The 26,605-nt window shown below is 48.3% G+C and overlaps 1 protein-coding gene across 1 annotated transcript; it reads right to left on the reverse strand.

The window, feature by feature from the left end:
• Positions 1-23,269: 23,269 nt before the first annotated feature.
• On the reverse strand, positions 23,270-24,736 carry INSM1 (INSM transcriptional repressor 1). The gene has a single exon (XM_024206985.2). The coding sequence runs from the start codon at positions 24,734-24,736 to the stop codon at positions 23,270-23,272; it is 1,467 nt and encodes a 488-aa protein (XP_024062753.2).
• Positions 24,737-26,605: the final 1,869 nt, after the last annotated feature.

Here is a 26,605-nt window from a genome sequence, read left to right on the forward strand (position 1 = left end):
TTGTGCATAAAAAACATAAGTATCAAATAGCTGGTTTAGGTAATTTATTTGTAATCTAGGAAAGTGCTGCCAATTGCATAAATCACCAAGACCTGGATTAAAGTCACTTGGCTTAATCTTGCCCTTTTATTCAAGGGTGCATGTCCCCGTACATTTAGTAAAATCCTGAAATTCAGCTTGCGCTGACCCTCGCAGGATTGGGCCTTTGTGGGATGCTGCATATTAACATACCAGAGAGCAGACTTAAGACCCCTGCATTCTCTCTCTTAGTGTTTGTTATAACCATCACATGCCAATGCTGCTAAACATAAGGGTTTGCAGTTTTGGCATTATTGGTATCTATTAACAAAGATTCATACTTATACCATAACATGTAATACAGGTTAGATGTTAATGTGTACAATTTGGTTCAAACCATTTAATTTATATCTGTCCATTTATTTTTTGATAGAAATCTTCTTTTGCAGCACTATCTTGGACATAGGGTCATTTTGTCATATGAAATGTTGCATGTGATTAATGCATAATGTGAGCTAATCACCTTTTTTCTGTTTGTGTGGAAAAATAAAATGACCAGTGATTTCATTTAGAAAAGCGAATATTGCACATTTGCAATAACTACTTTTCACCCAGATTTGTATAACTGGGAGCCAGTACACATCCTGGGTAGCCACACTGACATAGTACATCAACACGGCAATAATCTGCAAATTAAAGTATCCCTAATTAGTCCTAGATATTGTAATAACCTTCCAAGGACACATTACATTGTGCTCTTTTGGTGATCTGCATATTGTGCAAATGTTTTGGATATAAAAAAAACTCAGTACAGTTTCAGTGAATAGTGGGTTTGAGGAATTAAGGGGAATGTTTTGTACTTTTAGAAAATTAATATTACCATAAAAGCAAGGAAAATAAGAGACACATACTGTAACCACTTAAACACTTAATAGACGGTAGGGAATTTAGATTTAAGGCTGAAATTCTGTCATCCATTATGACTCTGTATTGCAAAGGTCTCTAAACAGATGTTGATTTTCCATATAATAATGCTGTAATACCTAGGAACAACAGGGTATGAAATGGGTGGAGTTTCAAAACTGAATTTCCTGACCCTTTTTTTGTTTGGTGGAGGGACAGGGGGTAGTTGTCAGACACCTAATGTTACCATAAGTTTGTTTTTTGACATTTTGGCTACTAGTGTTAGTATATATGCCTGATTTTTGTATCATACCCCTGTAACCTTCCGAATCTTCCTCAGGTCTAGTTAACGTAGTCTCTGTTTGTTTGTGTTTATTAAGCTGGATGCACACCTGAAAAACTTAATGTGACTTCTTACCTGAACTGAAGGGGAGCTACTTTAAGTGAAGCTAAATGCACCATTGGGTAGCCATTATTATTTGGGCTTTTTGTTGTTGCACTCAGTTTCTGTGTATACATTAAGTGAATGTTTATTTTCACTTTGACAGTGATCTGTGCTTATTCTCTGTAAATAATGAATGCTATTTGATAAATCTTTACAGTAATATTAAGTTATAGCTTGGCATTTTGTTACTTACTTTATGTAATAGTTTATTTGGTTCTAGTGGCAACCAATTTATCAGGAAAAATTAAAATTGGATGCACTCATTATCCAGAGCAGAAACTAGAAATTGTTGCTTGTGTTGTTAGTACATAGACTACACTAGCTAGCATGTACAGGTAAATGCAGCCAGCCTCCTGGCACAGGGCATAATTGAATTGCTAACATTTCAGACTTGCATTTGACTTTCTGTTTAAATCTTGTTCTTTGCGTCTTCCTGATTGTGTGTCTATAAAGTAAGTTAGAAAAAAATGTGTATTGCATTATCTAATGTGTTTTCATTTTAATCATTGTTGGGTGAGGAGGCCATGACTGTGCTTAGTTACCCAGTAAAATGTGTGTCAAATACACACCACGTGGAGTAGCTCAAAGAGCATTTTTCTGAATGAGACAAAATCTTTCCTTCTAAAACAACACCAATCTCTAATGCAGGGAAGAATGAAAGTGCAGAATTATTATTTCCCTGTTATATAAATAACTTATTTTCTTTTTTTAAAAAGGAAAATTAGAATCCAAGGGTTTTGGTCGTATAAAACAAACAGTACACCCTTTTCTTAACTCCTCAGAAATCAATTAAATCTCAGTTCACTGCATAATTCTGATTAAAAATATGTTCAATGTATCTTTGTGATATATACAGCTACTCTGGCCCTTTGTTTAGATGCCAGGTTAAAACAAGGTACATTGATCCTGTGGCAATGGATTTTATTTCCAATATTGCAATAATAAATGTAGATTTTAATGCATTGAATGAATATGGATACAGTAGAGTGTCATTTCCTTATCCGCACCATATCTGGTGTACGTGGTAGAACACTGTAACTGACACTGATCGGGCATTCATGTAACTGAAGCTGAGCAGCAGAATAGGCTGTATAGCAGGAAGAACCCCTAACGTGGGGGTGTAAAGTAGGATGTGGGAGGATAAATTGGACACCTGCTGAATACCAAAGAGTTGTACCTTTTTTTTTGTCCCACTTACACCATTCTTAAGCCACTGCTGAATTTGGCCCATTGTAGGCTTCAGACAGACAAGTACACTTCTAATCCATAAAAGTACAGGGGACCAGACTGTTCCATCACATCTGCATATGCAAGTCCTTGAGAAGTCACCTGACAGGATGATCAGGCCCATTTTTTAAGAGTGTATTGTACTTTACGAATGAGCTGGTTTCTGACAGATGGAAGTTTTTGTTTGTTTAGCTTTTATCAGTGAAAACTATTTGGCTACCCAGCAACATACTTGCCTGGTTCAGGTTCCATTTGGCATAATAAAACACCAACAACTAGATTTAATTTAATCTAAGGACAGTTCACTCCCAGCCCCTCATCATAACAGTATTTGTATTTCCGTAGGGTTTCCTAGAAATTTGAAAACTAATGTTACAAATACACTCATTTCAATATTCAAGGGAAATCTCCAGAACATCTTCAGTATCTGATGACATGAGGAGACCTCCAATTAATCCTTCCATACAGTGACAATAATAGTAGTGTCTAAAAATAGTTTGTAAAACTTTGGGGTGAGGGGGTCACCTTTTTTAAAATCATGAGACTAAAGATATTTTTCAGTTTGTGTTGGACCAAACTCTACAACAGCTGTGGCTGAAAATTCTCTCCTACTCCACTTCTCTTGACTGTTTGCTTCATAGTACCCTTAACTGGGGAAATAAAATACTCCAGAAGTGTGTGCTGTTGTGAGGCAAGACCTTATTACCAAAGTGCAACTCCATTTGGCTAAGGTGTGGTAGTGGATATATCTAACCATTCAGTTGTCAGTAAGATAATTTACAAGAACAAGACATCCAGGAATTTTTATTCACCTAGATATACCTTCATAGGTGTTGGGTAGATACCTTCCCCAAAGTGTAAGGGTAGTCATATAGTATAAGTGAATTGTGCTTACGTAATATTTCTTTTGTAAATGCTTGTATTCTAATGATGGAGGGAACAATCATGGTATCTTTAGAAAACTCAGGAAGCTTCCCTCCTTCAAAATGAGGCATTCTTCATAGTGAAGAGGCAATTTTGCACCCTCTGTACTTGTAAAGCAGGAAAATTGTGAGTCTTTTAAAAATGCCTCCAGGAACCCGTAAGATACAACATTTGAACGTCTCCACTTATTAGGAAGGGAGTCTGTTTTCCTAATATACAACTGGTTACAATTCAGTGGGTCTCAAACTTTTTTACTGGTGACCCCTTTCACACAGCAAGCCTCTGAGTGCGACCCCCCCCTAATGAATTAAACACACTTTTTAATATATTTAACACCATTATAAATGCTGGAGGCAAGCGGGGTTTGGGGTGGAGGTTGACAGCTTGCAACCCCCCATGTAATAACCTCGCGACCCCCTGAAGGGTCCCGACCCACAGTTTAAGAACCCCTGGGTTACATGGATATTTTCACAACAGTGGCTTTGCTTTTATCACAGGTTATAAAGTCACGGCTCCTGTTGCTTTTACTAGAAAAGGGTGCTGGAAAAGCTTCAGTCTTTTATGTTTTCTCCTATTGGGCCCATCTGTAATGTCCAGTATACGGAACTGTGCAGAAGCAGGTGACGTGGAAATGGCTGTGCTTTGTAATTTTCTTGTCTCTGAACATACCAAACAATCTTCCCAGTTGATCATCCTCACGAAAGTCAAACAGTGGAATTTCAGAAAATAAATTGTCCCCTCTGAGACTGAATTCCAACATGTCATGAACCACACTAAATCCTTTACTACTCTAAGGTCTAGGTGACAACCAGACCTAAGTGCAGGTGCCCAAAGATGTGACGATGCAGAGAGCCTTGCCTTCCCTTACACTCCTGGGCAGGGGCCAAGAATAATCCCATTGGAGAGCACAGGCACTGCGCCCAGCTCATGCTGACAGCACTACTAACTTCCCAAAAGGGGGAAGAGTAAAAGCATCCCACTCCCGGCAACCATGCTGGCCTGGCACAGAGCACAGTGCATGCTACACCTTTAAACAGAGTGGCAATGTGTCATTGCAGCATGTGCTTCCCCAGAGCCCCAGTTGAATTTCCATTTGGGGTTCATGCTATGCTGGAGCCTCTCCTCAGTCCCCCAATGTAGCTAATGGCTTAGAAAGCACAGTCTGGCCCTTAAAAGGCTTTGAAATGTTATCAAATCTGCATTTGTGCTTTTAGTCTGGGATTGAATGAAAGAAGAAGGTACAAGCTCCACCATGCACACTCATTGTGTAATCCCGTGCACAAATGAGGCACTCAAATCGCACCCTGTGATTGTTCAGAAACCATGTTCCAGATTATTTTGCTTCTTAGGCACTGCCTCGCTTGAAGCCATTTAATACATGTCCTAGGATGATTTCTGGGAGAAAGTGAAAACAGCCCTATTGGTGACTTTCACTGGATAGGGCAATTACAAACTTTTGCTCCTCTTAGAACTTGATTGAGAAAGTTGGTTTCTCAGATTGTTTTGGGCCTGAGTCATGCAACTCTCACACAAGGAAGGTCAGAGTCATCCCTTGTGTGACCGTATCAAAGTCAAGGAGAGTCCCCGGGGTGAATTCACTCTATCAGACTTGATAAGAACAACTCATGGGAGCAAGGTGTATTCACTAGGAATACTGGGTTTGATCCTTATCATCAAGTAATAATGTTTGACATAATGCTTTAAAGTCCAAAATGCTCCCGAACGAATGCAAAGGGCTGCAATTAGCAAAGCCTCTCTCCCCATTTGGGCAAAGCTGTATAGCTCTTGGATTGCCTTCAAGTGAAGTGTTCAGCAAGGCCCCAAACCATCCATATGTCAGAGAGAGATTTGCCTGAGTGAGGAGTTCTGAACTGGGCAGAGACAGGGTACTCAAGGTAATCAAACTGATTCTTCATTGGAATGTTACATCTTTTATTCACACAGATGGCTGTGTCCTTGATGCACACAGGCAATTCAGACTGAAATTCGCTCCTTTTTCATTCCCCCCGCCCCCGCCCGCTGTCTGTAAGCCTAGCCACCTCCAAAGGATCTTTGACTACTGAACTTAGAGCCCAGCGCTGCCACCGGCATCCTTTCTCTGGATCATATTTAGGAGCATTCATTGCAGCTCTCAGCTGCCAGTAGTAAGTACATTTGATCAATATTTTCAAAGAAATGGCCCTTTGGATAAGTGCAGAAGTGAGGCCCTCATGAGAGCACTCCCACTGTATTGAACTTTGCAAGCATTCTCAGCCGTAGCCTCTAGCACCGTTTGAACCAGCAGAGGCTGTGCAACAATGGCATTATCTTCAGCTTCCTCTGAAGGGGTTTTTGCAGCATTTTGCCAATAATAATTACAGACCATTACCAACCCCCAAAGACATTATTTATGTACCATTCAGTGTAAGAAATGCTTAATGAGAGTTCCTCCTCTTCTAAGCCTCATAACGCCTTGTTGCAGAGTGATTTACATGAACATTCAAAATGATCTGTTTCTAATGTCGATTTTCTACTCTACAGAGAGTTTACATAGGAAAATGAAGGGGGTCAGTTCTCTCAGTCATAACGGGAAGATTATAGGGGTATTTGTTTGTTGGTGGGAAAAGGGACCGCCACACTGTCTATATTGGAGAGATGAGGGGGTAACAGAGTTCTCTCTTAAATAGCCTTTGGGTGAACTTTTGATACTGAAATGGAAAGTTAATCCTACACAGCAGGAGATGAATTCTAAAGTCATTTTGTTTGTAAAATGATTAGTGTGATCTGAGAGTTAATTAGTTTGAGCTGCCGAGAATGGGTTACATGTGTTCTGTTTGTTATGCTGTAATGTTAGCAAAGTCTTTAAAATTCATTTTACGGTTAAAAATACTGTTCTTTTGGGCCAAGATTTTTAAAAAATGGAGGCCTAAAGTTAGGCTCCTAAATGTGTGATGAGATTTTCAAAAGTGCTGCCAGCCAGAAGCTCCCATTGAAGTCAATAAGAGCCTCTGAAAATCAGGCCACTGATTTAGGGTACTAAAATATGGATATAGGTGACTAACTTCAGGCCCCCACCTTTGAAGTCTGTCTTAGGAAATAATAGTTTTATGATTATTTGCTGTCTTGTAAGCAATTGGGAATCAGCTCTTCTTACAGACAAGGGCTGGCAAGCTGAGTCAGCTCTACCAGAGCCCAGTTTCTAAGGACAATCAGAAAAGGTTTAAAATAATGGAAAGATACTCCAGAATGGAGAGACTGTGTAAAACATTTGTTTTCTCCAGCACTGATGGAGATGAAGGCCCAGATGCTGTGCACACTTTTTTCACACGTGAGTGACTGTACACATGAGTAGTCCCACTGAGTTCAGTGGGGCTACTCACACACGAGTGTTTGCAGGACAGGGACCTTCATTTGTAAAAATAATTTGATACATGTTGAGGGAAATTTTCAAAGGGCAGTTAGCGAACCACCTCCTCAATGGAATTTGGGCATCTAAGTCCTCTTTGTGCTTTTGAAAATCTCGCCTTTCCTTTCCCTTCCCTATATGCATGTAACATGCATGATATTTAGGTGATCAAAAGGGAGAGACCCCAACCCTGCAAACACTTGCACACCTGTTTAGCTTTACACAAGTGAGTAATCCATTTAAGTCAAAAGTTAGCACCTATTAAGTGTTTGCAGGATCAGTGTCTTAACATTTTTACTACTGTATTGGTATATGTCAACGTTCCCATCAGAAACATGTCTATTATCAGGAGGTTGTAGCCTGCCATTCATTCAGGAGTATCTTGCTCTTGTATGGCTCCAAAATATCTTTGATGTTTACATTTAGGTGCATTAATGTTAATACAGGGTATTAGATATATAAGAATTGGAAAAAGTACAGCGAAGAGCAACAAAAATGATTAGGTGTACGGAAAAGCTTCCATATGAGGAGAGATTAAAAAGACTGGGACTATTCAGCTTAGAAAAGAAACAACTGAGGGCGAATATGGTAGAGGTTTATAAAATTATGAATAATATGGAGAAAGTGATTAAGGAAGTGTTATTTACTCCTTCACAAAAGCAAGAACCAGGGTTCACCCAATGAAATTAATAGGCAGCAGGTTTAAAACAAACATAAGGAAGTACTTCTTCACATAATATCCAGTCAACCTGCGGAACTCATTGCCAGGGGATGTTGTGAAGGCCAAAATTAGAATGGGGTTCAAAAAAGAATTAGATTAGTTTCTGGAGGATAGGTCCATCAATGGCAATTAGCCAAGATCAGGGACACAAGCCCATGCTCTGGGTGTCCCTAAACCTCTTACTGCCAGAAGCTGGGACTGGACAACAGGGGATGGATAACTAGAAATTGCCCTTTCCTGTTCATTCCCTCTGAAGCATTTTGCACCAGCCACTGGAAGACAGGATACCGGGCTAGATGGTCCATTGGTCTGACCCACTATGGCTGTTCTTAACTAATCCATTTGAGTAGTCAAAAGACATGAACAGCTCACAAATGGTTTCAGATACTCTAGTCCAGTGGGTCTCAAACTTTTTTACTGGTGACCCCTTTCACATCGCAAGCCTCTGAGTGCGTCCCCTCCCTAATAAATTAAACACACTTTTTTATATATTTAACACCATTATAAATGCTGGAGGCAAGTGGGGTTTGGGGTGGAGGTTGTCAGCTCGTGACCCCCCATGTAATGACCTCGTGACCCCCTGAGGGGTCCCAACCCCCAGTTTGAGAACCCCTGCTCTAGTCCACATTGCCATATGCCTGAGCTAGTGCTGTTGCACAGAGGTGAGCAGTAGCTAATTCTGTAAGATGAACAGTACTGTAATGTGAATGTAGTGCTGGCTAATTTACAGGGCATTAATTGTAAGTTCCAATTGAAACTGTATCATTATTTGACCCATAACAAGTCTCTCCACCCATAGATTTTTTTTTTTTTCCTTTTCCAGCATGCAAAATAGCAATAAGTTTGATGCTCAGGATTAATGATCATCTAGGGTCTCCTAACTGTGCTTCAGGCCATTAACTTCTCCCATTTACATCACTCCCTGAGAAATGACCCACATCATGATCCTTATTGCTTAAACGATCACCCAGATAGAGAAGATCAGCACTGAGTCCTCTAATGATTATGGGCCTGATCCTACAAACACTTGCTACCAGACAGGGGGCCTGAGCGAAAGCCCATTCAAGTTGATGCAGAGTCTTTCCATAGACTTGAATGGGCTTTGGATGAGGCCCTTTGCACCTACTAACGTGAAATCCCGTTGAAGTCAGTGGAGCTACTTGTACTTTAAATGTTTCATGGAGTAAGGGTGAACATAAGCACTTAAGTATGCGCTTGTCTTGAACATTTGTGTTTCCTGAATCAGAGCCTATATGATTAACGATTATGATAATAGCATAAATGTCCCTAAATAGAAATGTATACAATAGACCAAACCTCTTAGGTCTGCCAAGTAAATAGCATTGTTAAAAAGAATCTAAGTACCCACCAGATGGAGGTATCAGGCATTTTGAGATTCGTTTTTCTTTTGAACTAATATTTAATTTACACATGAAAAACTATAGAAAAGAGCAGTAAAATGTTGGCTTAACCCAGCAACGTCTGAACTGTCACTGATGTATGCCGTTAACCTACTCTGCCATGCCTTGGTATTACAGCAGATACGTCATCAGTTACTACAGTGATCCAAACTTCTAGTGGACTTTCAGCTTTAAACTGACGAAAGCCAGGCAATTCAGAGATAGGAGAGAACCTTTGCTTTGCTTTGCAATAGTTTTACGTGTAGATTAAGGAAAAAGAAGTCAACTTTCTAATCTAAGAGGAAAGGTGATGTAAAATTAACACTTTGCACTAATCCACTGAACTTCCCAGGGCATTGTGAAAAATATTGAATATGTGTTTATTTATACTAGACTGTGCTAGCTTCAAAGTAGTTTTCTCATTTCTAGAAATAGTAACTGATCCTTTTCTAAAAGTAATGTTAGGCAAAGGTGTGTTACCCTGGAGAGTGGGCATTTAAACTGAAGTTTCATAACTGAAGGGTGCATTCTGAAAACTTTTCCAATGTTACCTTACCTCACCTGACATGTCACTAGGCACAATGTATTGATTGTGAGAGTGCTGTATTCTGCAGTAGGGTTACATGGGAGATGTGGAACTCCTTTCTGCATGGTTTTAGTCTTGACGGCTGTACTGCTGAGCAAGAATGGAAAAATCAGAATCCAGAAGTACAGTCACATTGGGATGTCTATACATCTCTTAGGCTGCATAAGATCATCTGTTCAGTTATAAAAAGCAGATGCTACAATGTCCTCTTTTGGTGCATTTACCTGTACTATAATATTTGAAGATGAAAACCCATGCTTGAAGTGCCCATCTTTCTGGTTAACATGTCAAAAGTTTTTATGATGCAAATCTGAAATCTTTGTTATGTGAGTTTTACAGTGAACTAAGTTTCATTAAAATTATTTAAAACCGTAACCTGACTTGTGTGTGTGTGTGAAGGTTTGAGATGCTTCGATGAAATGCGCTATATGCAGCAAGTCCAAACGTGCTGTGACTTTACCAAAACTAGCCTGAAGAAAACCACAGTGATATTCCAAGTAATGAAATACAATTTATATTATACTGTAAACTCTATAGTAAAACACTTGAGTCTTAATTCAGTTACCCTAAGACCCCTTTACACTGTTCTGGCACACTAACAGGGCCTTAAAGTGGGTATAAATATAACTTATTGGTTCCATTTGACTGCAGTGGAAGCAAAGTTAGGACAACACTGAGCACTTCTGAAAATCCCACCCTTGGGTTTGTTTTTTTTTTTTAAACCTGTACATATTACCTGCAAGAGAGGATACTGCAGAAGACTGTACTTTATCAGTGGATATGTGCCTAAATAGCATCCTGGTGTGCATTCTCACTAGACCAGATTGGCTTGTCACCATGGGCACGTGCACCTAACAACAAGGAAAGGCAGTTACTGATAGGTTACATAGAAACCTCAATAATCAAACAACACTATGTACAAATCATAAAACAAGAAGATGCATGTCAACACTCACCCTCAGGCCCATCTGCTCACCATTTATACATGCCAGAAGAAAACATTTATGGCTTGAATATGCAATTTTCCAGATGCAACAGATCACACCCCCAAAATGCTACCTGAGGCTGATCACAATGTGGCAATGGAAGCATGGAGACAAGAAAAGCACTTTCTAGGGTCATGTGTTGTTAGGGTTGCCAAGCGTCCGGTTTTCGACTAGAACGCCTGGTCAAAAAGGGACCCTGGCAGTTCCGGTCAGCACTGCTGACTGGGCCGTTAAGTCCGGTCAGCGGGGCTAAGGGGCTCCGCACAGCTCCCAGAAGCGGCAACATGTCCCTGCAGCCCCTCATCCCCAGCCCGCACCCCCAGCCGGTGCCCTCACCCCCTCCTTCACCCCAACCCCCTTCCCCAGCCCAGTGAAAGTGAGTGAGGGTGGGGCAGAGTAAGCAACAGAGGGAGGGGGACTGGAGTGAGCGGGGGCGAGGCCTTGGGAAAGTGGCAGGGCGAGGGGTGTTCGGTTTTGTGCAGTCAGAAAGTTGGAAACCCTGTGTGTTGTGTGGGTCACAGTTTGGTAAGTGAACACAAGCTCTAGGAATATCAGCAAAACAAGAAAATGTAGCCTCATGTAAGCAAAGTAATCTGGAGTGCTGTGTTTGAGGCATTCCGCTCTTGTAGTTGAGATACTCCCCGATACTACCACTCCTTGCTTAAGTAGGTTGTCATCCACTAAAGGAATGCTGAATTTAAGAGCATACTGTGTGGAGCATGCATTGTCATATACATATCACACCTTTCAACCTGCCACTAACATTGCATCCACATTTCAGTGGAGGCATCTGAATCTCATTTGCAGGATTCCAAAGCTCCTTGCCTATAATTATAAAAGTATAATAGGGCAGGTCAAAAAAGAATGTGAAGAGCAACTAGCAAAAGAGACAAAAACTAACAGCAAAAATTACTTCAGAAGCAGAAAACCTGCCAAACACTCAGTGGGGCCACTGGACAATTGAGGTACTGCAGGGGCACTGAAGGAAGACACCGCCATTGCGGAGAAGCTAAATGAATTATTTGCATCTGTCTTCGCTGCAGAAGATGTGAGGGAGATTACCACACCTGAGCCATTCTTTTTAGATAACAGATCTGAGGAACTTCCTCAGCTTGAGGTGTCAATAGAGGTGGTTTCAGAATGAATTTGATATGAAATTGCAGAACTACTAACTTTGGTATGTAACCTATCGTGGAAATCAGGCTCCATCTGAGGAGAGAGTAAAAAGACAGGGACTCTTCCGTTTAAGAAAAAGAGGCAACTAAGGGGGATTATGTTAGAGGTCCATAAAATCATGACTGGTGTGGAGAAAGTGAATGGGGAAATGTTAGTTACCTCTTCGTATAACACAAGAACCAGGGGTCAGCCAATGAAATTAATAATCAGCAGGTTGAAAACCAGCAAAAAGAAGCACCACTTCACAACATCCCCTAGCAATGAGTTCCACAAATTGACTCTGCATTGTGTGAAGGTCAAAAGTATAACTAGGTTAAAAAAAATTGAATAGGTCCGTCAATGGCTATTAGCTAGGATGATCAGGGATGCAACCCCATGCTCTGGATGTTCCTAATCCTCTGACTCGGAGAAACTGGGATTGGACGACAGCAGATGGATCACTAGATAAATTGTTTTTTCCTTCTGAAAGATCTGGCACTGGCTACTATCAGAAGACAGGATTCTGGGCTAGAGGGACCATTGGTCTGCCCCAGTATAGCCATTCTTATGTTCTTGCAAGTAATACTCCTGATTTTTTTAAGTGCTACATTTTAGGCCATATGTTCAATACATTGCAGAGTCAAAGATAGATATGGACAGAACAGACAAAGTATCTATAATCTCCTACAATGGAGAGGCACGTGTGACCATTTGCACAGTATGAACAACCTCTTTGTCTGCTCTTTGGACACCATCAAAAATCATGTATCGTAACATATCACGTAGCATGGTCAAGCCTGCTCTATGAGAGGTGACTACTCATTGGATGAATCCAAAGTCATGTGCAAAGTGATTTGTTTGTAGACAGGAGGTGGCTTTCCTTGCACAGTTCCAGCCTGTCCCTCTCATTGATGGATGGCACCAAAAGCAAAGCACAGATTCCCAGAAGTTGCTGCACGCATTGATCTCAGGCTTCAGGCTGTGTGTACATCCCTCAGCTATTACTGTAACAATTAGGGCTAGTGCCTGTCTAATAGAGACTAGATTATTACAGCCATAGGAGACTATTCCCGTCTGATACCATAGAGAGCCTGCACATTTCCTGGCACTGTTATAATCCTAGTAGCCGGTCAGTCTCTCTGGACTTCCATCTAAGGAATTTGGACTCTGAACATTTCCCCAGGCCTCCCATTAGTCAGTGCTTGGGATGCAGATAGAATAGGTACTATTTCCTGTACTCCTTTGTTGTTGTTTTATTTACTGTTTTGTCTGTTTGATTGTAGGATCCTTGGCTCAGGATCCTGTGTTGTACATCTGTAAAATGCCTCAAAGTGTGTGATCTAGTAATAATGTATATTCCCAAGTCAAGTAACTGAGGTCTGGTCTACGTTACAGAGTTAGGACGACATAAGGCAGCTTATGTCGACCTAACTATGGAAGTGTCTACACTTGTATTTGGTTCCTGCTGACATAACTGCCCCACTATGTTGACTTAATAACTCCACCTCCATGAGCGGTGTAGAGTCAAGGTTGATGTAGTTACAGCGACGCAGTGTCAGTGTAGACACTGTGCTGCTTACTGGCTTTCAGATGTCAGCCCACAATGCCCCACACTGACAGTGTAATCGATACAAGCACTCCTGATGAGGACGCACACCACCGTTACAAGGAGCAAAGTGTAGACACGCACAAGCTACGTAATTACTGCAGCAGCTGTATGCCCACGTAAATTAGGTTGACTTAGTTTTGTAGTGTAGACATGACCAAAAGTAAAAATTAACAGGTACCTCAGATGTCTCTGACCTAGCAGCCAAACTGAGAAACACTGGGGCCTTCAATTTGCAAAAGTGATTTGGGATGCTTAACTTGAGACACCTTCAGGGCCTGCTTTTTAAGGTGTTCCACACTTTCCAAAAGTCAGAGCACTTGAACCTGACTCGAGATGGGCCCCCAAAAATAGAGGCTCCCAAAACCACTAGTCACATTCAGAAATATGGGTCTGGGCAAGGACAGAGGGGGTGATGTTTGCAGCCTCATTTTACCTTCATCCTATGAAAATGTGTCTCATTGCAATAGATGTCATCTGCCTCCTACAGGAGCTTAGTTGGATTCCCTAGACTATAGGGACATTGATGATACCACAAATTAATTCCCTCGCTGCTCACTGATGCCATGTAGTGACTTAAGCATTAGAGGTATGTTCCCTGTCTTGAGCTATAGAGGGTCAAAGCAAGGAATTTCTGATACTATACTGCAGCAAAGATCTGAATTCTGGAATTTAGAGGCTCTTCTGGAAGACACTGCAAGGCTAAAATCTGACAGCTGTGCTGGGTACATCATTCAAGATCTCTCGAAGAAAAAACGGTTACCTACCTTTCGTAACTGTTCTTCGAAATGTGTTGTTCACGTCCATTACACATTAGGTGTGCGTGCGTCGCGTGCACGGACGTCGGAAACTTTTTCCCCTCAGCGGCTCCCGTTGGGCCGGCAGGGGTCCCCCCCACCAGAGCGGTGCCCCGCTCTAGCATATATATACACACACCTGCTGACCCGACCCTCCCTCAGTTCCTTCTTGCCGGTGACTCCAACAGAGGGGAAGGAAGGTGGGAGGTGTAATGGACGTGAACAACACATCTCAAAGAACAACAGTTACGAAAGGTAGGTAACCGTTTTTTCTTCTTCGAGTGATTGTTCACGTCCATTACACATTAGGTGACTCACAAGCTTACCATAGGAGGAGGGTAGGAGTCAAGCAACGATTGATTGAAGCACAGCCCTGCCGACCACCGCGTCCTCTCTGGTCTGATGATGGACTACGTAATGGGCTGTGAATGTGTGCACCGACAACCAGGTGGCCGCTTTACAGATGATCTGGAGTGGAACCGGCGCCAGGAAAGCTGTCGAGGATGCTTGGGCCCTAGTCGAGTGAGCCCTGATCGCCGGGGCTGGTACTTTGGCGAGCTCATAGCATGTGCTAATGCAAAGCACAATCCATGATGATAATCGTTGTGCCGAGATAGGCTGGCCTTTCATTATCTCTGCAATGGCAATGAACAGTTGTGTCGACTTGTGAAATGGCCTGGTCCATTCCAGATAGAACGCCAGGGCTCTACGGACATCGAGGGTATGCAGGCTGCGGTGGCTCGGGTCTGTATGGGGTTTGGGGAAGACCACCGGTAAACAAATGTTCTGCCCCATATGAAATTGCGAGACCACTTTAGGGAGGAATTTGGGATGCGGTCTCAGCTGCACCTTGTCCTTATAAAAAACAGTATAAGGAGGTTCCGAAGTGAGGGCTCTCAAGTCCGATACCCTCCTAGCCGATGTAATGGCCACCAGAAACGCTACCCTCCATGAGAGGTGCATGAGAAAGCAAGAGGCTAGGGGTTCAAAGGGTGGTCCCATGAGCTTGGTTAGGACCAGGTTAAGGTTCCATGTAGGGACCGGCGGGCGTGAGTAGGGGAACACCCTTTCCAGTCCCTTGAGAAATCGGACTACTGCGGGGGTTGGAAAATACCGAATGCCCCAACTCTCCCTGGTGGAACGCCGATATCGCGGCCAGATGCACTTTAATTGAGGAGGGGGCGAGCCCTTGATGTTTGAGGTGCAGCAAGTAGTCCAGTATTGATGGGATGGAGGCCTGCAGATGCTGTATGTGATTAGGCTCGCAGCAGCGGGAGAACCTCTTCCATTTGGCAAGGTAAGTCGCTCTTGTGGAGGGCTTCCTACTACCAAGGAGAATTTGTTGGACCTGGTGGGAGCACCTATTCTCCATAGCGTTTAGCCACAGAGATTCCACACCGTGAGATGTAGCGACGGTAGGTTCAGGTGGAGTAGGCGACCCCGGTCCTGCGTGATGAGGTCTCGGTGCAGGGGTAGGGCAATCGGGGCGGTCAATGACAGTTCCAGCAGGGTCGTAAACCAATGCTGGCGCGGCCACGCCGGTGTGATGAGGATAATTGCCGCTTTGTCCCTGCGGGTCTTGAGAAGGACCTTGTGGATGAGCGGGAATGGTGGGAAGGCGTACCTCAGGCTCCCGCCCCACTGAATCGCGAAGGCATCTGCCAATGAGCCCGGGCTGAGGTTCTGGAATGAACAAAACCGAGGGCATTGGCTGTTGTCCTTGGTGGCGAAGAGATCCACCTGGGGAAAACCCCACCTCCGGAAGAATGAATGCAGGACGTCCTTTCTTAACTTCCATTTGTGCATGTGATATGACCTGCTGAGGTGGTCTGCTAACCTGTTTTGAACCCCCGGAAGATATATTGCCACCAATTGGACTGAGTGGGCTATACAGAAGTCCCATAGGAGGAGCGCCTCATGACAGAGGGGAGAGGAGCGGGCCCCGCCCTGCTTGTTTATGTAGAACATGGCGGTAGTGTTGTCCGTCAGAACTGACGCTGTGGCCTTCTATGGTAGCGTGAAAGGTCTGGCAGGCGAGGCGAACCGTCTTTAACTCCTTCACATTGATGTGGAGCAACTTTTCCTCCCTGGACCATAAGCCCTGCGTTCATAGTTCCCCTAAGTGTGCCCCCCAGCCCAGGTCTGACACATCTGTTACTAGCGTCAGGGTGGGCTGCGGTGTAGTGAAGGGGACCCCTTCGCAAACTTGCTGTTGATCGAGCCACCAGCGGAGGGAGTTCGAGACCCGAGCTGGGATTGTCACTACAAGGTCCAAGGGGTCTCTGCTGGGGCAATACGTTTGGGCTAGCCACAGCTGTAACGGTCTGAGTCTCAGGTGGGCATGTTTGACTACCTGTGTGCAAGCCGCCATGTGCCCCAGGAGCTGCATACAGCACCTGGCTGTGGTTGTGGGGAATTGTTGAATGGAGGTTACAGCTCTTTGAATGACCAGGAACCTGGGAACTGGAAGACTTGCTCGTGCCTCCACCGAGTCTAGGACTGCCCCTATGAAGTCCAGTCTCTGTGTGGGGATCAGTGAGGACTTGGGCACATTGACCAAGAGACCAAGCTTGTGGAACACATGTAACGCCAGTGTCACGTGGGAGCGAACCTCGTCCTCTGACCTGCCCGCAAGGAGCCAGTCATCCAAGTATGGGTATACCCGCATCTTTCTTTTTTGAAGAAATGCATGTCCGTGGTGGCAGCCTTTCGTGAACACTCGAGGGGCCGTTGCCAAGCCGAAGGGCAAGACCATAAATTGGAAATGGTGCTGGTTGATGGTGAAACGCAGGAACCGCCGGTGAGCAGGGCGGATGGCGATGTGAAAATACGCATCTTTCATATCGAGGGCAGCGTACCAATCCCCCGGATCCAGGGATGGGATAATAGCGCCAAGGGAGACCATGCGAAAGCAGGCCTTCACTAAGAATTTGTTTAGTTTGCGAAGGTCCAAAATGGGGTGGAGACCTCCTTTTGCTTTGCGGATAAGGAAATATCTGGAGTAGAACCCTTTCCCTCTTAGGTCTGGAGGGACCTCTTCCACCGCCCCTGCCCTGAGGAGGGCCTGCACCTCCTGCATAAGGAGTTGCTCATGAGAGGGGTCCCTGAAGAGGGATGGGGATGGGGGGTGGGAGGGAGGGGGCGAGGAAAATTGAAGAGTGTATCCCACCTCCACCGTGCGAAGGACCCAACGGTCCGATGTTATATGGGACCAAGCATGGTAGAAATGGGACAAACGGTCCCTGAAACATAGGGGAGGATCTGGTGTGAGGGTCGGTACGCTGTCCTCGATCGCAACATCAAAATCCTTGTTTGTTGCCAGGCTGCGGCTTGCCCTGGCCTTGGTTTTGGTTAGGGGTGTTGTTTCGCCTATGCCTGTTGTCTCTGCCCCTTATTCGGTACAGTTCCTGCCTGGGGCGAGGGTGGTACTGCCTCTGCTGCGGCGGTTGGGGCTTAAAGGGCTTCCTCTGTGTCGCTGGGGTGTGCATTCCCAACGACTTGAGGGTTGCTCGGGAGTCTTTGAGGCTATGCAGCCTGGCATCCGTTTGGTCTGAGAACCAGGGCCGGCTCCAGGCACCAGGCACCCAAGCTGGTGCTTGGGGCGGCACCTGGAGGGGGGCGGCGCGGTGCTCCGGCCGTCGGGGAGAGCGAGGCCACAGCCAGGCTCGCCGCCCTCCCCCCGGCGCTCTGGCCGCCCTCCCCCCGCGCCCTCCCCCAGGCCGCCGGGGGGAGAGCCGAACCCCAGCCGGGGCTCGCCGCCCTCCCCCCGGCCCCCGCAAAAAAGCCAGAGCCGGCCCTGCTGAGAACAAGCCTGACCCTTCGAACGGGAGGTCTTGTAAGGTGTTTTGCACCTCTGGTGGAAGGCCTGTAACCACGCCGAGCGCCTCATCACCACCCCTGATGCGATTGTCCTGGCAGCTGTCCGCAGAGTCAAGGGAGGCCTGTAGAGAGGTTTTGGCCACCGCCTTCCCTTCGTCCACGATGGCTGCGAACTCGAGTTGTGAGTCCTGAGGCAGGGAGTCCTTAAACTTGGAGACTGATGCCCAAGAATTGAAATTGTGCCTGTTCAGGATCGCTTGCTGATTAGAGATCCTTAATTAGAGGCCCCCAGACGAGTAGACCTTTCTACCAAACAAGTCCAAGCGCTTTGCCTCCTTGGCCTTGGGGGCCGGGGCTTGTTGGCCATGTCACTCTCGTTCGTTGACCGCGGATACGACCAGCGAACAGGGTGTCGGGTGACAAAAGAGGAAGTCGAACCCTTTGGAGGGGGCGAAGCACTTCCTCTCTACGCCCTTTGCAGTTGGTGCACTGGAGACCGGTGTTTGCCATACTGTCTTATAATTAGACTGTATCGTTTTTATGAGCCGGAGCGTGATTCTGGAGGGGCCTTCAGGGCTTAGGATGTCCACCATGGGATCCTCCTGCTCTACCGTCTCCTCCGCCTGTAACCCCAAATTGAGGGCTATTCAGTGGAGTAGTTCCTGGTGCGCTCGATGGTCAATCGGGGGAGGGCCTGATACTGCCGTGCCCGCCACGGCTTCATCTGGCGAGGAGGAAGAAGTTAAAGCCTTCTGTGCTTCCTCCTCTAGCCCTTCCTGCAGCTCCTCACTGACTGGGAGCTCCTCTGGAGTCTGTCCAGCTAAGCGGGCCTGAGACGGTACCGGGCTTGTTGCCGTGTCGGCTCTCTCGTGGTCTGGAGACCGTGGCCTCCTTGTGAGAGGAGGGGTGCCCCTGCGGGGAGTGGGACCGGTGTCCTGAGAGGCCGGATCTCGAGGCCCTGGACAGGGGGCGTTGGTGCTGGTGGTAGGCCCATGGAATCCAGAATGGCCACTGTCCTGGCGGGCCCCACTGTGGGTGCCAAGGGGCTTGGTGTTCCCTGCTGGCTGGTGCCCTGTGGGTATATCTGCTGGAATGGCCCGAGTCTGCCTCAGAAACCACGGACAGCGACCTTGAGGGCCACAGTGGTGCCATGGAACGGTGCCGGTCCGGGACTGGAGAGCGGCACTGTCTTGACCGGGACCGGGATCGGGAGTGGCGCCTTGTCGACTGGGAACGGTACCGGTGCCCTCGGGACCGGGAACGACTGCTAGTGGTCGGTCTCCGGGATCGTGTGACTGAAACGTCCCGGTGCCTGTTCGGATAAGGAGCCGGGGAACGCTGGACCGGTGCCGGGCGTTTGCTAGGGCAAGACGCCTGTGAGGCTGTCTGCGCCGAGGGTAGCCGGGAGTCCACCGAGGCGGAGCTCGACTGGGACCGGCGCCATGAACGGTGCCGAGATGGTGACCTTGATGGGCGCACCATTGCCGGTTTGCCTCTGGATGGCAGTCTCGGTGTCGGCCCCGGATGCTTGTCTTTGGCCTGGAGGGGGCTCTCCGCGGACAATTCGATGAGGTCCCTTGCTGCCTCAAATGTGTCCGGTGTGGAGGGCTGTTCCAGAAGCTCCTCCAGCCCTTCCTCCTCACTCGAGGCGCTTATCCCGGGGCTCGACGGGCCTTTTGGCGCCGGAGCCCCTGGCACCGGGATCTGTCCTGGGGCAGCAATGCCCTTTAGCGCACTCGAGTCCTTCACGGGAGCTACCTTTTTATGTGGGGAGCACCCTCGGACCTTGGGTTGGCCCTTCGATTTGGTCGGCGAAGACGACCGGTGCCTGGGGCGGTCCTGTTGTATCGGTGCCATAGGCTTAGGGTGCCCCACCGGTGCAGGATCACGAACCGATGCCGGGGCACTGCGCACCGAGGCTGATGGTGGCGCGGTCGGATGAGTCGAAGTGGAGGGCTGTAATGCAGCCTCCATGAGTAGCTGTTTAAGCCGAAAGTCTCTCTTTCTTAGTTCTGGGCTTGAAAGCCTTACAGATCTTGCAGCGCTCTTTCTGGTGCGATTCCCCCAGGCAACGGAGACACGAGTCGTGGGGATCGCTAATCGGCATAGGCTTGCGGCATGTGGCACAAGCCTTGAAGCCTGGGGGTGCGGCAGTAAAGAATTCTCCCAGGTTTCATGTCACATCTTTGCTAGAACTCATTCCCTCCAGATAGTTTGGTAACTGCATGAAACCAGTTTCAAGCAGAAGATACTGGAGAAGGGAATAGGTGATTTTAACACGTTCAGAATTAAGTATTTCAAGCTGATTACAAATCAGCCCCCCCCCCCCCCGCAAATACTATTTTGTGCATTGGGAATCCAGCCCGATGGGCTGTAGCCTCCGGAGGATGGCCGTGCTTTCTGTTCCGCATAGCCCCATCTAGGAGTGGACGCGAGCGATCAAACTCAGCCTCGGTGTTAATGTTCATGATCATGACGAACCTGAATGCAACAGGCAATAGCTGAGTCCTGAGAGCCTGGGCCTTGGCAAAAATCCCCAGCACTGGCTTTCGGGTTCTTTCCCAGTCCCATCGTGTTACAAAGCGGGCAACTTTTGCGCTAGTGCGAGGGGAAAGGCAGCAGGCTGAGTTTTGTCCTTTCCCCGCTCCTGGTCTCCAGCAGCTGCATAGCGCTGATTCGGCTCAGCTGCGCCCCTTGCAATTAGGCCCATTTGTGGTCCTGGTTTTATGCCACCAGGTCACCTTTGTAGGGTGCTTATTGGCCTTATTCGCTGCTGCTGTTTGCAGTGATGGTATCTAAGGCTTAACTGCACCCGCCCTCCATGCTAGGTCTGCTGTGCAGGGGTTTGGTTGTGTAACACGTTAAAAGCTGCTGAGTAACTCAGCACCAAATGGAAGGGGCCAGTCCAGGTGCGTCCAAATTCCTTATTCATTTGCTCCCTTACCTCTCCTGCAAGGCTCTCCAGTACCGCACCCTGGACACGGGCTTCCCACGCGGTGCTGGGAACCTTTGTGCAATCGAGGCTGCTCTGCGCCACGGCTAGTCTGTGAATGCAGCTCCCCTGGATTTGGGGGGGGGGTCTCCACAGCCAGGCCCTTTGCAGCTCAGGGCGCAAAGCAGTCGCCTTTGCCCTTTGTGGGGTGATGCTATTTTAGCCGTGCTGCGCTCCTGGGTGTTTCACTCCGCTTGGGAGGGGGGGGGGGCACGCTAGGTTAATGCACAGACGGGCGAGCCGCAAAAAGGGGACGTGAGCAGGGAGCCGCGCGTTTGCTGTGATGCGCTCTGGACTGCAGGAGAAACGCAGCTAAAAGGACCAGCCCTGAGGCGCTTCTGCCAGGGTTAAGGGCAGTCGCTCTGCTGCTGGCAAGGGGATTATACAAGTGAGATTTACCCTGAGTGTCTCCAGCGTGATTTCCTGCTGTTTCTGTTCGGCTCCAGCCGCCAGACCCTTCACCCCAGTGGCTTCAATGTGGTGGGCGGCGCATGTGTCTAGCGCCCCGAGAAGCGAGAATAAGAAGTGATTTAGAGTGACCTTCCTCACCTGGGGCCCCAAAGCCGAGCGTGTGAAGGTTTCTGCAATGGGGCTATGCCGGTGGTTAGACCCCCGCACTGGTGAAATGAAAGTTGAGATGGCTGAAGACGAGCGCTCACTTTCGCCTTCACCACGGATAAGCTGAGCGCGCTAACAAGCCATGGGCTAGCGCTGATCATTACAACCAGAGTTTTATTTTATTTAAAAAAACATTAGCTCTGCTGTGTCTGTGATTTGGGGCTGGAGCTAACGTTGATTCTGGCCCAGGCCATGAGGCAGCCCCCGGTGAGGAACGGTCAATTCGCAAGGGAAAGGGGATTAGCCAGCCTGACCTCAGCTTTAGCCCTTCCCCTTTGTAACACGTTGGTTTACAGTAATTTGCTTTCTGGTAACTTTACCAAACGATGGACAAACTCCTCTGGTCTCCCAAGCTGCGCGCGCAAAGAAATAATGATTTAGTGGGTGGTGGGTTTAAAGCTGCAGAAGGTGGCAATAGACTGCCTAGGCTTTAGCTTGCTAAGTCACTCAGCGCGCCTTCCAAGGAGGGCTGTGAAAATGACCACCAGAGTGCTATTTTATATACCATATAGGGCTCTGGTAGCTCTTCCTTCTTTGAAGCTTAAATGAATACATTATTCTTAGTTAAAGAAAAGCAGGAAGGCTTTGATTAATGAGAAATATGAGAGGCGAGAGGATGTGTATTTGAATTTGAAAATATTTTATTTGAATAGTAAATAGTTATACAGTTGAAACAGTTCTATTGAAGCATTCTATAAATAGCTAACAGTTAAGAAAATAATGTGTGTAGAAAAGAGATTGCATCTAAAAGTAAGAGCTGTCGGTTGCACAAGAGCTGTCTGCGCTCTTGGAGCAGGATAAAATGGTCAAGATTGTGTGTTATTCTAGGTAGAAAAGTTAAAACCTTTTAGCAGATCCCTTTAGAACAAGATCTTCTTCTAAAATGCACAGTGAAATGGCAGGAAGGGGGAGGGGGAAAGCGCATCAAAATATTCACGATCAAATAATATCAATCTTCATAATTAATATAAATAAATAAAGAATAAATAACAATTACTCAAATCAACATATACATATAGTCAGCTCGTGAGTCTACCTCGCTAAGGACAAACAATCGAAAAAAAGACAGTTGGCAGGTAATATTTAAGGCAGTTTCTACAGCATTTTCTGGAGACCATCAACAGTAGAGTCAAGGCATTTGTGGCTATACTAAAGAAAACAAAATGAAGCAGTTTTATTTGTTCACGTAAAAGGGGGTGAGGGTGTAAAGCCAGCTTCCAGCAGTTCACAAGCCATAATAAAGCTAATCATGTGGTAAATTCAATTTACAGCCTGTGAAATATAAAGGCATTATTCTTCGAGATTGACTTAAAAAAAAATAAAACCAACAACCAACCCAACCCCTAGGCTACGCACACAGAGAGATGGGGGCAGAGGAAAACCAGAGAGACTTCCTAAGGGGACCTTGATCCCGCTAGCGATCAAAGAGGGGCTGCTTTTCAGAGGCTGAGCTACAGTAGCAAGGACGGAGGAATCACCACCAAGGAGACACTGGCACAAGTGGATTTTATGATTACTCCCCTCCTCCCCCCTTTGTTTTCAGCTGTAACTAAACCAGGCGCTGGAGGAGGAGTGGGGTGTGGGGGGATCAGCCGGGGGCCTGGAGAGCTCGGCTCTGCAGGGCGAAGCCGGTCCGAGGCAGCGGCCAGGCTGCAGCCCGGGGGGCAGGAGGGGGCGAAGGCACGGCCTAGCAGGCGGGGCGCACGGGCAGCTGCAGTAGGATGACCTGCCGGTTCTCCGAGGGGTGGCACTTGTTGATGTGGCGGGTGAGGCCGGGCGAGCTGTAGAAGGTGGCCGGGCAGTACTTGCAGGGGAAGACCTGCGCCGAGTGCAGCAGGCGCAGGTGCCGCTCCTGGCCGCCCTTGCTGGGGAAGGTTTCCCCGCACACCGGGCACAGGTGGCACTCGCTGGCGGCCGGCGCGCCGGGGCTTTCCTCTGGGCCGGGCCTCTCCGGACCGGGCCCCGGCTCGTGGCCCAGCAGGTGCTTGCGGAGGTAGGCCTGGCGGCGGAACCGGCGGGTGCAGGTGGGGCACTCGTACAGCCCCTCCTCGGAGCCGGACTCCGAGCCGCCGCCGCTGCCGGGGCTGGGCGTGTCCCGCTCGCTGCCGCTGCCTCCGGCCTCCTTGGGCGGCGGCTGCTCCTCGGGCGCCTTGGCGGGCGGCGGCGGCGGGGCGCTGGGGGCCGGCCGCGGCTTGTGCCAGCGGCGGTGCGAGGCCAGGTTGGCCGGGCAGCTGAAGACCTTGTCGCACTCCGGGCAGCGGTACTCCACGCGCACGATGCGCGAGCACTTGTGCTGCGCCAGGGCGAAGGGGTCGGCGTACTCCTCCTTGCACAGCTGGCAGATGAACTCGCCCAGCGGCCGCGGGCCCGGCCCGCCCGCCCCCCGCGCCCGGGGCGGCTCCACCGGCCCCTCCTTGATCTTCAGCCCCAGCACCGGCGACGTGGTCACCTCGTCCTCGAAGTTCAGCTTGCGGATGGCTTTGGCTTTCTTAGCGGCCGGGGGCTTGTGCTTGCCGGGCTCCGAGCCGGCGGGGGGCCGCTTGGGCTGGGGGCGGCCCGAGGAGGCAGAGGAGGGGGGCAGCAGGGCGGATAGACTGCGGGTGCCGGCGCTCGCCTGGCCGCTGCAGAGGGTGGCGCTCTGGGTGCTGCAGTGGGTGCCGCTCAGGGGCCCCTGGGTGCTGCAGTGGGTGTCCCTGTGGGGGCCGCTCTGGGTGCTGCGCTGGGTGCCGCTGGTCTCCGCGGGGCTGGAGGAGGCCCACAGTTTGAGCTCGGCCGGGGCGAAGAGCAGCGGGTCCATGGTGCTGGGCACCGCCGGGGCTGGGAAGGACTCTGCGGAGACCGGCGAGCCCAGGTTGAAGCTGCGCTCCAAGGATTTCTTCTCGTGCTCCTTGCTGACCGGCCGGGTGGGGCTGTACAGCGCCTGGCACGCGGCTTCGGGGGTGCCGAACTGCATGGGCTTGGGGGGCGGCAGCGGCGGTTCTCGGGGCGCGGTGGGGGCCGCCGGATCGGGGCCGGCGGAGGGGAGGGTTGGGGAGCAGAGCTGCTGGCCGCCGGCGAACAGCAGCAGCTCGGGCTCGCCCTCCTGGACGCAGCGGACCCGGTAGGAGATCGGCGTGGCCCTCCGGTTCCTTTTCACCAGGAACCCCCGGGGCATCTTTGGCGGCTGGGCCGGCGGGGAAGGCACTTGGGGCGGCGGCAGAGGCGCGGATCTGCAGCAAAAGGCTTGTGCGTCTGGCTCCAGCCGGCTGCCTCGCTCAGGCTTTGCTGCCTGCTTCTGCCATCCAGTCCGGGCTCAGCAGCAGAGGGACAAACCCCCGACGTGCCGCTGCTGCTGGTCCCCCTTTGCACTTGTTGTCTGGTGGGCGCCCCGCAAATGGGTCCCGTCTGCCCCTGCCCGGATCGCAGCACTCTTTTTAAGGGGAGAGGATGCCATTGTTCGAGCCTCCTGCTCCATCCCGGAGCCAATCAGCGCTTCCTGCGGCTCCTATGGATTGGAGGAGTGTGGGAGGGTGCAGGCTCGCAGAAAGGGGCAGGGACAGCGGGGTCGCTTGCTAGGTACAGCAGATGTACCTGAGGGGTTTCTCTCGTTCGCTTTCCTTTCTCTTCCCCCCTTCCCTCCTCCTTTTCCCCCATTTACTTCTGGCCCCTCCCGGCTAAAGGCACACGCCTGGCCCCTCCTCTTTTCACGGTCTGATGGTTTTCTATAGGAAGGCACACGTGCCTGGCCTTTGTGTGTCTCCTCCGGGGGGCACAGATCTGCCAAATGGAAATGTCCATCAGCATGACAATGAGCAGCATCTCAAATCGGGGGGATTACCCGCGGTTCTGGAGCAAAATAGCAACAAAGGAGAAGAATGGTCAGAAATATGTCAGGAGGGTTCAATATGCAAACTGGAGAAAGGGGGGAGGGGGGGCAGAGAAAGAAAATGTAGATTCTGAATTGTTTAAAAGCTCCCACCCCTCAGGAAATGCTGAAATGGGAAGGTGAAGTAATTGCAAACAAAACATTTTAGGAGATTGCCACTGGAGTCTGAAAATCAGGCCGTTAAATATACTGGTAAAGAAGAGTCCTCAGGAAGTGATAGGAAGCCATTTCGAGGAGAAACATACATGCTGGTATTTTGATTAGCAGCGGATACTTTAAGGGTTTAAAAGCTGGTTAATCTAGTCTGAAGCGCTCATAAAATCCAGCACTACCAGAATCTCTTCGAAAAGTTCTGACCTTAAATAAACACGTTATCAGCAAAGCAAATTGTTGATTTGGTGCATTTTGGAGCTGAAGAGATTGGGCGCTGGTGAGGGGGCTGACTTTTTTGGGGGAGGGGGAGCTTTAATTACAAAAGAAAAAAAACTTTTGTTAAGTTACTGAAAATACAATTGCTCATTCTGGTAAATGAAGCCTCCACCACTTCGTACACTGTGTCAACCTCAGTGTTATTTATTAAAATTATAATGCATTTCTAGTTATATAATTTTGTTCTCCAGCCGGACAAACTTCTTTTACATGATCCTTTGCGGCCTCATGCATTTTAATTCAGTTGGTGCATTTTGTCTGCTGTTTGACATCAGATGCTAAATCAAGGGGTCTAATCAAGTAGCTAAAAAATAAAGAAAGGGTCTGTCTGTCTCTGCACAGTAGCTTCCCAAAGCCTCACTCCCTTCACCTTTGTGAAGGAAATTAACCTCTTTCTATTGAATGCGACCCGCGGCCAATCTGGACGAGAAAGAGACGCGTGCTGCGGGGCTGGGGCAGGGGTAGAAAGACGGGGGGGGTGCGGGGGGGAAGAGAAATCTGTCCAAGACAAGGCAGCGGCTGCAATAGCACAAGACGCTCCCCCCTCTCCGCCAGCAAAAGTCATAAGAGCGAAAAAAACAAACAAAACCCCAATACCCCGCCTCCCTCCCCGCTACATTTGGGACGCAAAAGGCGTTATCCTTCTAAAGTCTCTGTCTCTCTCCAGATTGCTCAAGGAAAAGCATGGACCAAAGTCTCAGGCAATAAATACCTGTTACATGCGGATGG

This window comes from Terrapene carolina, unplaced genomic scaffold (assembly GCF_002925995.2).
Source record: "Terrapene carolina triunguis isolate 2854851 unplaced genomic scaffold, T_m_triunguis-2.0 Scaffold132, whole genome shotgun sequence".
NCBI classification, from domain to species: domain Eukaryota; kingdom Metazoa; phylum Chordata; order Testudines; family Emydidae; genus Terrapene; species Terrapene triunguis.

Bases quoted from the DNA above. Each gene is read 5' to 3' on its own strand.
- INSM1 (XM_024206985.2), bottom strand. From the start codon at position 24,736: ATGCCCCGGGGGTTCCTGGTGAAAAGGAACCGGAGGGCCACGCCGATC.